This window comes from Equus asinus, chromosome 2, assembly GCF_041296235.1.
Source record: "Equus asinus isolate D_3611 breed Donkey chromosome 2, EquAss-T2T_v2, whole genome shotgun sequence".
NCBI lineage: Eukaryota > Metazoa > Chordata > Mammalia > Perissodactyla > Equidae > Equus > Equus asinus.
The window spans coordinates 18,156,696-18,172,369 of NC_091791.1; the positions used below are offsets into that span (position 1 = coordinate 18,156,696).

At 43.8% G+C, this 15,674-nt stretch overlaps 1 protein-coding gene across 5 annotated transcripts in view; it reads right to left on the reverse strand.

The window, feature by feature from the left end:
• Window positions 1-1,776: 1,776 nt before the first annotated feature.
• Window positions 1,777-15,674, reverse strand: part of CASP7 (caspase 7) — a 32,441-nt gene continuing 18,543 nt past the window's right edge. For 3 of the 5 annotated variants that reach the window (XM_014867838.3, XM_044750522.2, XM_044750525.2), the window contains 5 exons: window positions 10,530-10,666; window positions 9,929-10,057; window positions 7,158-7,333; window positions 6,664-6,796; window positions 1,777-3,252 (listed from right to left, as the gene is read on the reverse strand). In XM_014867838.3, coding sequence (XP_014723324.1) covers window positions 3,029-3,252; window positions 6,664-6,796; window positions 7,158-7,333; window positions 9,929-10,057; window positions 10,530-10,666 — 799 coding nt within the window. In that variant the 3' untranslated portion in view covers window positions 1,777-3,028. The remainder of the gene's footprint in view (window positions 3,253-6,663; window positions 6,797-7,157; window positions 7,334-9,928; window positions 10,058-10,529; window positions 10,667-15,674) is intronic. The other 2 variants (XM_044750532.2, XM_044750530.2) reach the window with 1 other exon arrangement.

The following is a 15,674-nucleotide window of genomic DNA, read 5'->3' on the forward strand; positions in this document are numbered from 1 at the left end:
AAATGTGTAAACAAGTGGTCCGTGCCCTCAAAACTCAGCTTCTCAAACTGAAATGTGCACATGGATCCCCTGGGGATCTGGTTAAAATGCAGATTCTTGTTGAGTAGGTCTGGGTGGAGCCCGAGATTCTGCATTTTTGACAAGCTCCCAGGGGATGCTGATGTCATGTCACCGTGCACACACTTGCTCTTGCAAGATACTAAAATATTTACAAGGCAAACAGTGTGAAAGAACCTCTTGATCCGCATTTCTTTAAAGAATCCTTAAGGATGCCATTCCTTCAGAAATTCAGTGGTATCTGGGCTACTGCTATTGTCTCTCTGCCTAATGACACAGAGGAATTACTGCTATAAACTGGTGACCACCGCAGCTGTTCACCTGGCCAGATGTTTGCTGGAAAAAGGCCTGAAAGATGAAAAGCTAGACGGAGAGCTGTGCTCCCTGGAAGCCAAAAGGCAGTCAATCCTTGGACACCAGAGTAGCTGGTCACAACAGATTTCAGGAGATGCACTGCAAGACTGGGCAAAACAAAGGATTCATCAACCAGGGTCTACGCCCTTTCGGTGGGCACCCTTCTTTTTCTCACAGAGGTTTCCTTGAGGTTCTAAACCCTGTGAACACACTGAACCCCAGCACTTTCTTTTGAGACCTATTTTGAAAATTCATAAACATAATAGGCTTATGATGGTTTATGGAAACTTGTTCAGAGAAAAAGCTCAGGGCTGAGCCTAAAGCTGTGAATGTATTAACAGCTAACATTTAAAATAGGCTAGTGATACCTTGAGAAGAAACACAGAGAAACCCAGATTTGAGCCCATTATGCTGGCGAGGACACGGAGACCTGCACTGTCTTCCTCAGATGACAATGGCAGTGCGCCGCCTGTTACTCCTGCAAGGGGCAGCTTGGGTTCCAAGTAACAGTGACAGCTGGGAATGTACATTCACCAGAATTGAGTTCTCCGTTAGGGTAACACAGTTGGAATCTCTGACTTTAAAAAATATCAGAAAGTTTAAGAATGGAGGTGTGACTGAACGCATACCCAACCTGCAACAGGATTTCTGATCTTGGTAAACAAGAGTGCCTGCCCAGTGAAGTAGTCAAGGATGAAGGCTCTTTCCTAACAGTGATTTATATCTCCGGTCTAAGGGACAGGAGGTAATTAATACTCATTATTTGTAAGCTTAATACCTATAACTGCTCAGAGAATTAAAAAAATTAACCCTGACACGGGGGATCATTTCTCTCTCTTTCAAGAAGTTTATAAGACAAAAAACTAGAGTGCTTTGATTTTTACTTCAAATTATACTGCAGTTGGACACATTTATTTCTATCATAGGGACCTTTAATTTTCCAAAGAACAGCCTGTGAATTCTGGGAATAGTAGGGTAGATGTTTGTTGATTCTTGATTCATGATCTCCACTTAAATTTTGAACATTTGGTGTGTTTTAGATGGCAGGAAACCAGGAACAAGTCTAATAAACTGGCCCTAAATTAATTTTCTTATTGAAAGATGATACTTCCACGCCATCTGATTTTGTTGCCAAATTAATAGATGGCAGCCCACCACTAACAGCTTTATCAGTTGGTTAACCCATCATGTAAAGAATTTCAGCTTCCTAAGTGATTATTTACTTATTGTTTTATTAGTGTTCCAGCTTCAAAAGAAACATGAATCATATTTTATGTTGATGTCAATCAGCAGGGTCCATTCTCATCCTGTTTTCTCAATTCCCCACTGCTAAAAACACTTCAAAAGGAAAGAAAACTGAGCAGGTTAGGAATTAAGCCACCACGTTTTAATCAATAAATATAAACATTTGTTTGTTAACCAGTTATTAGGCAGAATAAAACAGTAATTTATCAAGAATTCAAAAAACAACATCACCTTGAAAACAAAGTGCAAAAATCTTTACCATGAATTTTACCCCACTTAGAGAATTAGAGGCAACAAAAAATTTACTCAGAAAAAGGCTTGGAATAATCTAAAAAGTTCCAGGTATATTTTAAAGCTACAACAGATTATTTTGCACAGAGTGGCAATACACAGATTATCGGACAACTCGAGGAATAAATGATTGAATGGAGGAATTGCTGAACATCAGGGAATATGATTACTTATATTCACATTAAGGGCTAGGCTTATATCCATTTCTTATTCTTCCCCTGTGTCGTTATCCCTTGCTCTCCTCTGTATTGCAGGAAAATCACATTTCCCAGGGCCCTTGCCACTGGCTTCCTGGTAGGGCTGGAAGGGTTTGGTGCTGGAGGAAGACTCGAGGGCAGGAGGAGAGGTGAAGAGGAGGGTCTTTCTCCCTGTCTGACTCACCCGGCATTGCCTCATCTCAGGCAGGGGATTTGTCCCTGCCATGGATCCATTTTCTACAACTCTTTGGTGGTCCTAGCTCCCACCAGGCAGCCCCCACCCTGGTTCCAGCTCTTGTGGACAACTCCAGCTTCTGGACTCACGGAACTACATCCATTCAGAGCCCTAGGTGGTAACCACTTCCTTTTGTTTGGCTTTTCCTTTATCATCTAAGTACGTCAATTTCCTCTATTAAATTCCCTCTACTGAAACACCTAGGATGGTTTCCATTTTCCTGACTGGATCCTGACTGAAACATATTAGAATCATTAAATTCTTTTCCCCTCTAACTTAGCTGGGAATTTCTGCATGAGAATCTGCCCTACGCCAATGAAAAATCATTTTCTGTTGTATGTACTGTGTACAACAAGGAGAAAGAAATAGGAACAGAAAATTAACCTTAAGAGGAAATTACAAAGTCACCAAATGAATAACCAAAGTCAACAAATGAATTGTAAAAAAAAAAAAAAAAAAGCCTCTGAAAATTCAGAGAACATAAGACAGCACCAGAAAGTTTCTTTCCTGTTGAATCAATAAACTTTCCTGAAATTAAAATCCTTTAGAATTTCTGGATATTTCAAGAGTGAGTGTCAAAAAAAAAATTGATTCATTAACAAGTGATCTGTCGCTTCTCAGCTAGAGTGCACCCCTGGCATGGTTCTTCTCAGAAGTAGAGTTCCTTGGTGAGCATGGAGACGACACAGGGGATTTGCTTCTTCTGGTGGAAGTGTGGGTCATCCGAGTGAGACTCAAAGTGTCTGGCCACCCTGTGGTTCACCCTGGTGAGGATCTGCATGATCTCCAGACTTTTCCCGTGCTCGTTCAGGATGGAGCAGAGCGCCTGAACAAACCAGGAGCCACTCCCTGGGTTCCTCCATGAGTAATAGCCTTCAACAGGAGAGAAAGAAGATCAAATCAGCCGAGCTGACTGCTACTCCATCACCACCCAGAATGAGCTCTCCATGTCTGGGAGCTTCACGCCTGCTTTTCTGAAATTATTTCACCCTACTCTGCATGCAAGTCCCTAATGAGAATCAGGCTGCTGTGCTCAGAGAGCAAACAGCTTAGATTTAGAGGGTTGCAGGAAATGCTCAACAAATGCTTTGGTGTTTCAGCATGGATACGTATTAGATACCTAAGTGAGTGTGAGACAAGTTGCATATAGAGTTTTCCAAAGGAAATGCTGGAGAACTGCTCCATAACTCTGCAACTTCTCACCACCCTTTGGGGTCATGCAACTTTCTAATCCAAGCCTCAAGAGGGGAATTTGCAGGAGACCTCAGAGAATCTTGAGATGTGTTCCTACTGTTAGGGGACATGAAACTACAGCCTGGCTTCTTTTGAAGAAATCCAGAGGTGAGAGGCGGCTGAATTACCAACTGCCTTAAGGAGAGCCTGCTGCCCTGGGAGCGCCAGCACTGTAAGGGCAAGGGGTTTGTGCCTCAAGGACCACACATGGTCAATGGCAGAGGAAGCTGGCTCTTGGTTTGCCCTGAATCCTGTCCAGTGGAATTTCCTGAAGGGGCAAGAAGACCTTAGCAGATAGAGGCTGGACATGTAGCTTGGAGGATGTCCAGGAGTTGAGGAAGAAATCACAATACACAATCAGGCATAGAGATGCAAATCCAAGGCCCAAGGAGGAACAGGGCCCAGGGAACCAGGAATCATGAAAGTGCCCAAGAGGGAAGTGCCCAGCTTCAATCATCCGACTGATCCAGAGCACGAGAAACCAGGTGACGCTGGGACCCAGGCTTTACCCTTAACTTGCCTCCCTCCCTCTCTACTTCCCTCTCGACTTTGATGCCAGAGAATCTAAAAAGGGATCTGGCAAGTGGAGGAGGAGATGAGAAAGCTGAAGGATCAAGGTCCCCTCAGCACCTTAGCCCTCTAGGAGGGCTGACCTTGAATTGAGAGGAATTTAAAGCCAAGTCAGGCTCAGGATTTGTTACTCACACTGGACATTCTGGTTTCAGTGCTGCGATTGTTGTGACTTTAAAAGGTGACCACAATATTGTCTAATATCTTTGCACGAACGGCAAAGCTATGCACCTGCTGAAGTTTTCATCCAGGGGAAGGGAAGATTCCACCACCCCCATCCTCCCCAATTTAAAAGGACAGTAGGAAACAAAATAAAGCTGTGCTTGGTTTATGTGATGAGCTGTGCATCTTCCTCCTACTGCCAATTGGTCATACCAGTTTGAGGAGAATGGAGTCATCATCTTTATCATTTATAACAATCAGCTATTGAATAAATGTACATTAAACAGAAATAACCTATTTGTGTAAAATGATTGAGGTGCACTTAGAATTCTTTCCTGCAGCACAGAGTACTGGTGACTATCAGCATGAGGATTCGAGCTCTATGGTGTTAGCAGTCTGACAATGGGTTCCATTTGTAGAGGGGAGGTCAGAGAAGTTATCTCATCTAATACAATAAGCTGGTCAGGACGGACCCATTTCATTACTGCCCTCAGGTTCGTGTCCCCTAACCCCTGTCCTACAGGGCTCCGAGGTAACCATTTTGAAATCCAAATCTCATCCTGAGGCTCTCCTGCCTAGAACAGTTCCCTCGCGCTCCTTTATCAGGCTGAAGTTCTGTCTACCCAGCACAGCACACAGGGCCCACTACAAGGCGGCCCCTTGCCCACCTGTCCAGGTTTTAACCTTGCCACTGCCCTGCCACACCCCGTGCTGTGGTCTCTCTCAGTCTCTCTGCCAGGTGAGGACACAGTGAGAAGACAGCTGTCTATGAGCCAGGAAGACAGCCCTCATCAGAAACCAAGCTGGCCGGCACCTTGATCTCGAACCTCCCAGAACGGTGAGAAATAAACTTTTGTGGTTTAAGCCGTTCAGTCTGTGGAATTTTGTTACAGCAACCCAAGCAGAATAACAGACCCCGTGGTCCAACCCTGAGTCTGACCAAAGCTTTGGGCTATCTCACCCCGTGGCACTCTGTCTGGTAAGCCACCTCACCCTTCCCCCTGTTGATTTTCCAAGACTCAGCTCTTTTTTAGGAAATCCTCTGTCGCCTGCCTCCCTGGAAGAGTCCACCCTTCCTCCTTGAGTTCCCCCAGACCTCTTGCGGAGCATCTATAACTCCGCCACCAGGTTTGTTTACACAGAGAGATGCCCCCATCACACGCCTCCCTCTCATGAGCAGGAAGACCAAACTATTCTCTTACATGACCCCTAAAACTTGTAAAGTTATCCTCACAGAATCTCACCTGCACATCCTGCTAGAGCTGGTTTTCCAAACACACCAACCTATTTATTGTACCCAGTTCCTTTGTATTGAGCACGTGACAAACAACTACAGCTGGGAGAATTCTAACTTGATAGTTTTTACCCAAAACAAAGGAAGGACTCCCACTGAACTGACTCAGGCAAATGCAGAGCTTGGTAAATAATGAGTAGGCTAGCTCATTACTGTCATTTTCTGGTTCCTGTTTACATGTTGCGGTGTGAAGGGGTCCTCGCCCGAGCTACAGCTCTATCGTGTACTGAACTCTCTACGTGACCTTGGGCATATCACTTAAGGTCACTCAAACTCTAGTTTTCATCTGCAAAATTAGGACCACAGTAACACGTTTCCTAACCACCTACACAATTATTATAAGGATGACATAAGGTAAAGGGTATGAAAAACACTATATATTTTAAAGTGCTATAGAAATGTTTGTTCTTATAATTAGCCAATAATAATAGTAATAATAAATGAGAGAATTCAGCTTTCTTGGAGAAAAAAGTGAATACTTCCCTGAGATATGCAGAATAGTGGCTCCCAGAGATCTCCGTGCCCTAACCCTGAAACCTGAGAACACGTTACCTGACATGATGGAGAGGACTTTGCAGATGTGATTAATGAGATGGAAATGAGATGGGAGATTATCTGGGATTATCTGGGGGGGGCCCCAATGTAATCATAGGAGTCCTTAAAAGAAGAGAACGTGTTCCAGCTGTGGTGAGAGAAAGTGAAGGGAGGATGGAAGAAGGGTCAGAGAGAGGTGGGTTGCTGTTTGTGAAGACAGTGGAAAGGGGTCCTAAGCTAAAGAAGGCAGGAGGTTGTAACATGCTGGAAAAAGCAAGGCCACAGATTGTTCCCGCTATGTCTCCAGAAGGAACGTAACCCTGTCAACCCGTTCTGGAATTCTGACCTCCAGAACTGCAGGATAATACATTTGTGTGTTTCAGGCCACTATGTTTGTGGTAATTGATCACTACAGCAAGAGGAAACTAATACAGCCCCAGGCCTGCATTTTGATGGTGGAATGGCCATGGTCTGGTCAGCAGACTTGATACCTGGAACTGTGGAATAGGCGAAGAGAAAGTCGGCTTCAACTGGGACCTTATATCGAGGATTAGCATCTGTGTCGTCATTGATAGGCCCCGAGTCGGCCTGGATCCCGTCATCAAGCTCTGTCCCTCGGCAAGCCTGAATATCAAAGCAGAGATCACTCCATGGAGTCAGGAATGGAAACGTGTGTGCTGTTCACCACTGGATCCCAGTGCCTAGAACTGTGCTTGGCAAGAACTAGTAGCTCACTGATAATGTGATGAGTGAATGTGTCGAATTAATAAGCAAAGCAAATAAAAGTAGTGCAATGTCTTGAAGAAACCCTCATAATTTGTGATCTGATGTCAACACAGATGCCAAGCATTTAGAGGGAGAAAAACAAAACCCAAATGTGCATACCCCAAGTGAAATAGCACATACATGTGCAAAAATGAGACAATCTGAGTCACTCTCTAATCTTTTCCCATTTCCAATTGTACTGGCTGTGAAAAGTGATTACCTGAATGAAGAAGAGTTTGGGTTTCTCTAAAAGGGTTTTACATCTATCTCCCCTAAAATGGCCTGTCAAGTCCTTTATTGGTGTCATGCCATCTGTTCCATAAATTAAATTTTCTTCTCCGTGGCTTAATAAGATGCAGGCGAAGCAGGCTGAATTTCGGTGGTCCTCTTCAGAAGCTGCAAGCAAGTGATTTGAACATTGAAAAGTTAAAACATAAGTCCTGTGGGACCTCAGATGCAATATTCTCTTCCAGGCTGGCAGCTGCCACTGTCTTAGAGAGGCACTCAGAGGAAAGAGCACTTCTTTGGAGAGAAGGAGGACCCGTGGAGAGAAGTTAGAGAGAGCAAGAATTCTAGAATTCTCACTCAGTCTGAAACCAGAATGGGGCTGCCTCATGACGACGTGAGCCCCAAGTGCGAGAGGGGTTCAGGCAGCCACTGAGAGGCAGCATACTGGGGGGCCAGAGGCTGTGGCCTCTGTTCGTTAGGTTTGTGACACGGGGCAAGTTACTTTTGTGTCTTGGTTTCCTTGTCTGTAAAATGGACACGATCGTACCTACTCAATGAGTGAATATTTGCAAAGCAAGCCACATAATAAATATCATGCGAGTATTTGTTAAAGAAAATAAGTCACGCTAAGTGAAATGAGCCAGTCACTAAAGGAAAAATACTTTACGATTCCACTTAGGAGGTACCTAGGGGAGTCACGTTCAGAGGCAGAAAGTAGAATGGTGGCTGCCAGGCGCCGGGGGAGGGGGCCGTGGGTAGTTAGTGTTTAATGGAGACAGAGTTTCAGTTTTGAAAGATGAAAAGAATTCTGGAGATGGATGGTGATGATGCTTACCTAATAATCTGAACGCCACTGAACTGTACATTTAAATAGGGGTAAAATGGCAAGTTTTATGTTATGTGTATTTTACCACAATTTAAAAAGTAAAAAATAAAAATTTCAGGAAAGGAAAGAATATAAAATAAAAATGCTAGATTGGCTGTCAATTTAGGATACAGGGAGGAATCGTAAACTACGTAACCGGTTGGCACAGCTCGAACTCAGCTAAGGTTCTACAATTCTAACTAACTAGCCAGATAGCTAACTAATTTAACCTATGCTTTCTTCTCTGTGATCAACAATGGGGGAAGAATAAGGTTTAGAATTTCTTTAGTACCCATGATGTGCAGTGGCCTAGGTACTTTGCATGAGTTATTTTATGTAATCCTTACAAGAGCCCCTTGAAGGAGGCCTCATTAATCTTCATTTCACTGATAAAAAATGGAATCTTGAAGAGGTCCCATAATTTTGCTCAAAGGCAGAACGACCTGTTGGAGCCTTACAGCCCTGCCACCGCCTCAGTTCCCAGCAGACCAGGTGTGGCCTCTCCCATTTCCATCGCGGCTGGACCTGTGCATCGATCTGCACAGTGATTCTGTATCAGTTTGACAACAGAGGTACAAGGCGATGGAATTCTTTCTCCCCCTTAGCTTATCTTAAGATCAGATGAATTAAAACAGAGTTGGAAAATGGGAGTTTTGCCCTCACTGGAACCTACTACAAGTACAGTAAAAAAAAAAAACAAAAACCAACCGCTTTGCTATTTTGATAGGACAGTAAATGAAAATTCCGTGATCGTGACATGCTCTGGGCTCGGGTGGAATGACATGCTTTTCATAAGAACAGAAACTAAAATTGTGCCATCTGTATAGGCTGTTCCACTTCTCAAAGCATGATCACGAACTTTCTCTCGGCTAATCCTCACTGTAATCCTAAGAAACAGGAGGTGCTGGTATCACGATCCGCATTTCAGGAAGCGAAGACTCAGGAAGGCACACTTGCCTTGTCCAGGCCGCCCAGCGGTTTGAACTTGGATTAGACCCCAAACGCACACTCCTGGCTCCAGTCTCCTCTACCGTGAAGTCTACCACGGTACAGAAGGTCAGCTCTTTAGGTTCATGTTTCAAGAAATTAGGAAAAGATGCCTAGTTTTTAAAAATATAAGAGAGGGTATTTAAGACAGCGTGTTACAAAAGAGGGTGGGATCTTTTTTGTGTTTAGCTGTGTAACCAAGAAAAGCAGCAGTGATTTCAACTGTGGGCCTGTCCGCTGCCTGGGGCTCAGTGTCTAATGAGTTAGTGAGGCATCACTTTCAAACACTCGCCCTAAATGCCAGAACACCCCACGGGCATCCATTAGACAGTGTGGTGTAACAGAGAATGCCGTTGTTCCAGAGTCGAAAGACTGAGGCTTGAGTTTGGTTCTGTACCTTCAGTATGTCCCTTATCCTCTCTACAGCTCTGTCCCTACAATCATAAAAGGGGCATAACATTCCGGTGGCCAACACTGCAGGGGTTGTGTTAAAGATCTAATGAAATAATTTTGTGTGAGTGCTGTATAAAAAATAAGGTAGTTTGAAGCATATGGGGGTGATTGTTTTCTATCTGCCACCAGGGAAAAGTTTACCCTTAAACTTTGCTCTGGACAGAAAGACAGATTTGTCACCTCCTTAGGAATTAGCTTTTTGAAACCGAGACTGTTCTGTAGATACAGAACCTATTTCTCTTGCTGTAATGTAAACTGATTGCGTCTTTTTAGGGAGAGATCTAAGTTTCCTGAAAGAGACCTGCCTACCCCAGAGACAGGTATGGAGTGGCCAGGAGGAAAGGAAGGCTTCCCACACTGAGATCCCTCTGTCCTGTGAAGGCATCCTCCGAGACCGGCTGGGCCCTGCCCCTCTCGGCGGCAGGAAGAAGACAGAGGGAGGAAGGGTAGGTGTGCACCTTGTTTCAGCAGACTTTTCATCTTGGCACAAGAGCAGTCGTTATAGACGACCACGTCGAAACCCAGGTTTCGGAAGCACTTGAAAAGGGCCTCAGCATCTTTGTCTGTTCCGTTTCGGACACCCATTCCTGTGGGAATCAAGCATCAAGTCCACAATGTGCAATCCCTGGCTGAGCCCTGTGTGCTGACATCATCCAGCCAGGTGCTCCGGTGTAAACAATGCTGCCAAGGTCATAATTTAAATGAGCAAGAGAAATAAGAAGCAAAATCAAAGGAAAGAGAGTAACTCGGCCCACCCGCAAATGTGAGCCTCATCAGGGGAGCTCTGAGCTCCAGTCAAGGTCAAACAGCTCCCAATGATTCTTAGTCCTTTGGTCCAAGTCCCACATCAGCTAATGCACCTTGTGGGACCTTAGATTGAAAGTTTCCGAGTTCCCGGCTTCCCTCTCTCCTGGGCACATGTATACCATCTGCGGAGGGGCTGTCTGCTACAGCAGATCGGCTCAGCATGTTTCTGACGAACGTCTGCCACAAGTCTAAAGACAAGCTGAAGCAACTGGAGGGGACCAGGAAAGGCAAGCCCATGCCCACAACACCTACCTGTACCTGTGTCGAAGTTCTTGTTGTTTATTATGACGCATTTGCCCACCTTCTCAAAGTTCATGTTATACTGATATGTAGGCTCTCGGTTGCGGTTGGTCGTGATGGATCTCTCTGGGCCATTTTTCTTCTTCCTACTGGGGAAATAGAAAGCCAGTCAGGGGCTGTGGGGGACATTTGGACAGTAATGGCGTCTTGATTTTACTACTAGCATGAAAGGGGTGCCCAAGAAAGCTGCAATATCTGTGAAGAGAAGACCTGGGGTGAACAGATGGCTCTGTTGAATTGTCACAGATAAAAGGAACAGGATCTCCTGCTTCATTTCATTAGATGCTAGAGAAATACAAATTCAAATTGCAATGTGATACGAGTAGGCACTCACCAGAAGGGCTACAATGTATTGGGAACCATGTTCAGTACCTGGAATTATCACAGATTGCAGGTGGGCACCTGTTTTGTACATCCATTGTGGAAAACTGGCAGAATCAACTAAAACCAAACTTAAACATATCCTAGGACAGAACAATTCCACTCCTGGGTATATTTCCCAAAGTTGAGCACACACCTTTACCAAAAGAAAGATCCACAGACATGCACAGCAGGACTGTTAAATATTAGCCCCAAAAGGAAATAATCCAATTGTCCACTTACAGTAGAATGGATGTTATTGAACATTCATACAATGCGATACAAAGCAATAATAATGAAGAAACCATGACAACATGAAGTCACATGAATGAATCTCACAAATATAATATTGAGCAAAAGAATTCACATACAAGAAAACTAATACTTGGCATTAGAAGTCAGGAGGTGGTTTTCTCTGTGGTGGGAGAGTTAGGGACTGGAAGGGACATAAGGACTGTCTCAGATGCTGGTCATATTTTATTTCTTGATATGGGTGCTGGTTACATGGGTGTGTCAGTGAAAATTCTAAGTGTGGGCACTTTTCTATGTGGATGTTATAATTCAATTAACATTTACACTAAAAGGGAAAAAACAGAAACAGCAATTTAAAAAAGAAAGCAGGCCTCTTCCCATCTCCAGACACGGACTGTCCAGTTTACCAAAAGTCTGGCATGTAGGTAGTGAGGCTGGAACATGCGCATCATTGTGAGGTCAGAGAAAAAAATGCCAAATGCGAGTGTGGAACAGGCTTGCTAGTCATCCACCCAAATGTAAGCTCCAAGAGAGGAGAGTTTTTATCTGTTCTGAAAAATCACTGAATCCCCTATACTTAGAACAACATCTGGCACATCAGTTGCTCAATAAATATCTTTTATAAACTACAGACCAATATCTCTTATGAAGATAGATGTAAAAATCCTTAACAAAATATTAGCAAGCCAAATCCAGTAATCCATAAATAGGATTGTACACCATGACCTGGTGCGACTGATCCTAGGAACGCAAGGTTGGTTTAACATCCAAAAATCAATTAATATAATATATCATATTAACAGAATAAAGGACAAAAACATATGATCAACTCAATTGATACAGAAAAAACATATGACAAAATCCAACACTGTTAAGATAAAAATGCTACATAAACTAGGATTACAACAGAACAAACTCAACTGAAAAGGGCATCTATGAAAAACCCACAACTAATATCATACTTAATGATAAAAGACTGAATGATTCTCCCCTAAGGTCAGGAACAAGGCAAACACGTCCACTCTTGCCATTCTTATTAAATATTCTATGAGAGGTTCCAGTCAGGGCAATTGGGTTTACAAAAAAATTGTTACATGAATGAATGGAGCCTTATCCTCTCATTTTGCAGATATGGAAACTGAGGTGCACAGAGAGGCAGGGGGCTGTCCAAGGTCACCCAGCCAGTGGTCAGCAAACTGGGACCATCACCTAGGCCTTAGACTTCATGTCAGCATTCGAGAGCGCCCTTGAATATTTTTTAGAATGATTCGTCTGCCATCCTCCCAAATCTCTCCTCAAAAGTTGGAAGAAGTAAAGCGAAAGTGAAAACTAAGCTTGTTACCTGACAACTGTGGGTCCAGGATATTTTACTGAGCCTTCATTGAATCTTATCTGCTGTAGTTTCTCAGACTCTCTGAGAGGACCTGTTCCTTCCCCTTGCCCCTCCTACCTTGATCCACATTACAGATCAGCTGTGTGTGTTGGACCTTCAGGTTCTTATTGCTATTTTCAACTTCAACATGACTTTATCCTCCACTTTCTTAAGGCCAAATTTCTTCCATGATATCATTTTATTTTTAAAAGAGAAAAATCTTGAATCTGTTCTCCTAGCTTCTCCAGACTGTTCCCTCTCTTTGTTTTCTGTCTGGATTTGAGGGTTGATGCCAGTTTTTCCTCACACTTCTTCCCCTGAGAGAGGCAGCACGAAAGAGCCAGGGACTCGAGGCCAGACATCTGCCACGTGACCTGGGATAGTGAGTCGCTGCCCTTCCCAGAGCATCTGCCTCCTCTCCTGGACAAAGGAGACTTCTGTGGCTGTCACAGAATTAGATGGCAGACTCATGGCAACAGGGCCGCCACCTCCCAGGCCTCCATAAAAGCTCAGCGGAGACGAAAATCAGCCAGGTGAGCATTTGTGCTGGTTCAAGGACACATCATGCTGGGAGGAGTGGGATTTATTTCCTTATTATCCCCCTGTCAATGACCCCTACTGACAGTGTCCTCTGTGCATGTTAAAATATCTGCACACAATCTTTCATAGATAAACAAAATCTTTGGTCTTCAGTTGATGCCTCCCAGGTAGACGGAGGGACATAATCATACCCACATTATAGGTAATAACCGCAATTTGTCAATGCTTCCTACGGGCTGGGATCTTGTTAAAACTCTCACCTGCATTTTCTCATTGGCTCCTGGCAGGTCTTCAGCTAATTTAAGGCCACTCAAAGACTCGAATAAGAGTCACATGAAGCCTGGCAGGGTGGAGGTCACAGTTCATGCACTAAAGCCCTTTCGGATACATTCTACTTCGATCTTTTGCAATATGGATTATTTTAAAGCAAACTGAACAACAGCATCAGAGTAATAAACGAGCTGTGATTTTTTTAAGCTGCCATCAGACCACCCTCAATGACGAGCAAAACAGTCAGCGAACATCTTTTATCAGAAAAACAGGCTTGGATATAAATTACATGAAAACGAAAAGGATTCCTCTTCCATCAGAAGAGAATTTGGAAAATTAACCTGGGTTTTTTAAAAAAGGAACACAAGAGGAGAATAAAGATATACACCCTTTAAAGAAAATACTTTCCATGGTTATGAAAATTACCTTAAAACTGAATATGAAATGGGATCTTATCCTTGGTAACTATCTCAAAAGGGACGTCAGAAAAATTTCCCTTACCTATCTTGCCCCTAAATTGAACTCTTATTTTTCAAAACGAATTCAATATCTGCTTCCTCTTTCTGGATTTGAGTCAGTCAATATTAATTTTTCCTTCCAACCGAAATAGCTTTTTGTTAAACCCAGTTCTTCCCAGACCACAGATATGAATCACAGACTGGGGATCAGTTCATTTCCATTGAATTCATCTTCCTGAGAGGTGCTGGCCTTGGGGAAACGCCATCTGTAGCTTAACTTTGGGGAAGCAAACCCCAATGGTCAGCTTTAAGCACACAGAGAGACAAATAAAAGGAGGAAAAGATTGTCCAGAAGATATCAGGCAGAAAGCACCAGGAAAAAAAAGTGCACCCAAGTCCACTGCATACAGATGCATTCTGCCTGAACCAGAGTCCAAGAGATTAGAGGCTGCCCCCTAACAGCCGTGAGGCTGCGGGGCACCTTCTGAGGATCATCTCCCTCTTACCCTCATTCTGCCCTCGAGACTCCTGCGAGGGAAGTACCATTACTTCCATTTTGCCAATTCTGGCTGCAAGGCTGCTGCAGAGATATTAAGAACAGCCCCATCTTTAGGAAGGGAACTGAATTCTGAGAGGGCCCTATTTTAGGTAGCCCTTGGTGCTGATTCTGCAGGAACACAGCACGATGGTGTTGCTTGAGTATTTCTCTTGTGTATGACATCTCACACTACTTGGAAGTGCTTTTGGACTGACAAGTTTTCTTCCTTTTCCCCCCTGCCTCTCTCATGTCTAATTTTGAACCTCTATAGCCTGCCTCAAGTAAAAGACCGGGCTGGCATGGGGCCAGCCCTGTAGCTGAGTAGTTAAAGTTCTGCGTGCTCTGCTTCCACGGCCTGGGTTCACAGGTTCGGATCCCAGCGTGGACCTACTCCCCTCATCAGCCATGCTGTGGAGGCATCCCACGTACACAGTGGAGGAAGACTGGCACAGACGTTAGCTCAGGGCTAATCTTCCTCAAGCAAAAAAAAAAAGAGGAGGCTCGGCAACGGATGTTAGCTCAGGGCGAATCATCTTCACACACACACAAAAAAAGACCGGGCTGGCAGACATGAGTTTGTTTAATTAGTCTCTCAATCCCATAAGGACTAGCAGAACAGGTACAAAGATCCAGTTCAGTATTTACTTCCTGGCTGGATCATAAAGGGGAGGGTCTTTAATCAAAATCACACAGTGTTGTGAAAAAGAATGAGGAAGCTCTCTGTCCCAATGTGCGATGATTTCCAGTAAGGAGTGGTAAGTCCTGAAGAAAACAAAGGTGCAGAACAATGAGAACAACATGCTACCTTGTGGGGAAAAACGAGGGGAAAATACATCATCTTCATATTTGCTGTATTTGCATAAAGAGACAGATGACATAACAGATAAACCATGGACTGCCTGGGGTTGAAACCTGCTCCACCACTTATCTGAGTGATCGTGGGCAAGTTACTTAACCTCTCTGTGCTTCAGTCTCCTCATTTGTAACAAGGACAAAATTACAGCCCCTGCCTCAGAGTTTCTAAACAAGTTAATATTCACAAGGCACTTAGAACGGTGTGTGGCATGTAGTAAGTGTTAAATAAATGTCACTATTATTACTAATGTTATGTATTGTGTGTCACTGTAAGCGGTGACCTGTGTCATGGGGGGCGCGGAGCAGGACAGCAGGAAGGAGTGGGAGGAAGAATTTTGACCGTATATTTCTTTTAGGATACATGAATAAGGTAATTATTCAAAAGATTAAAATAAAAATTATTTACCAGTTAAAAATCACTTGCCACAAATGGATTTCAAGATATGGCCAAT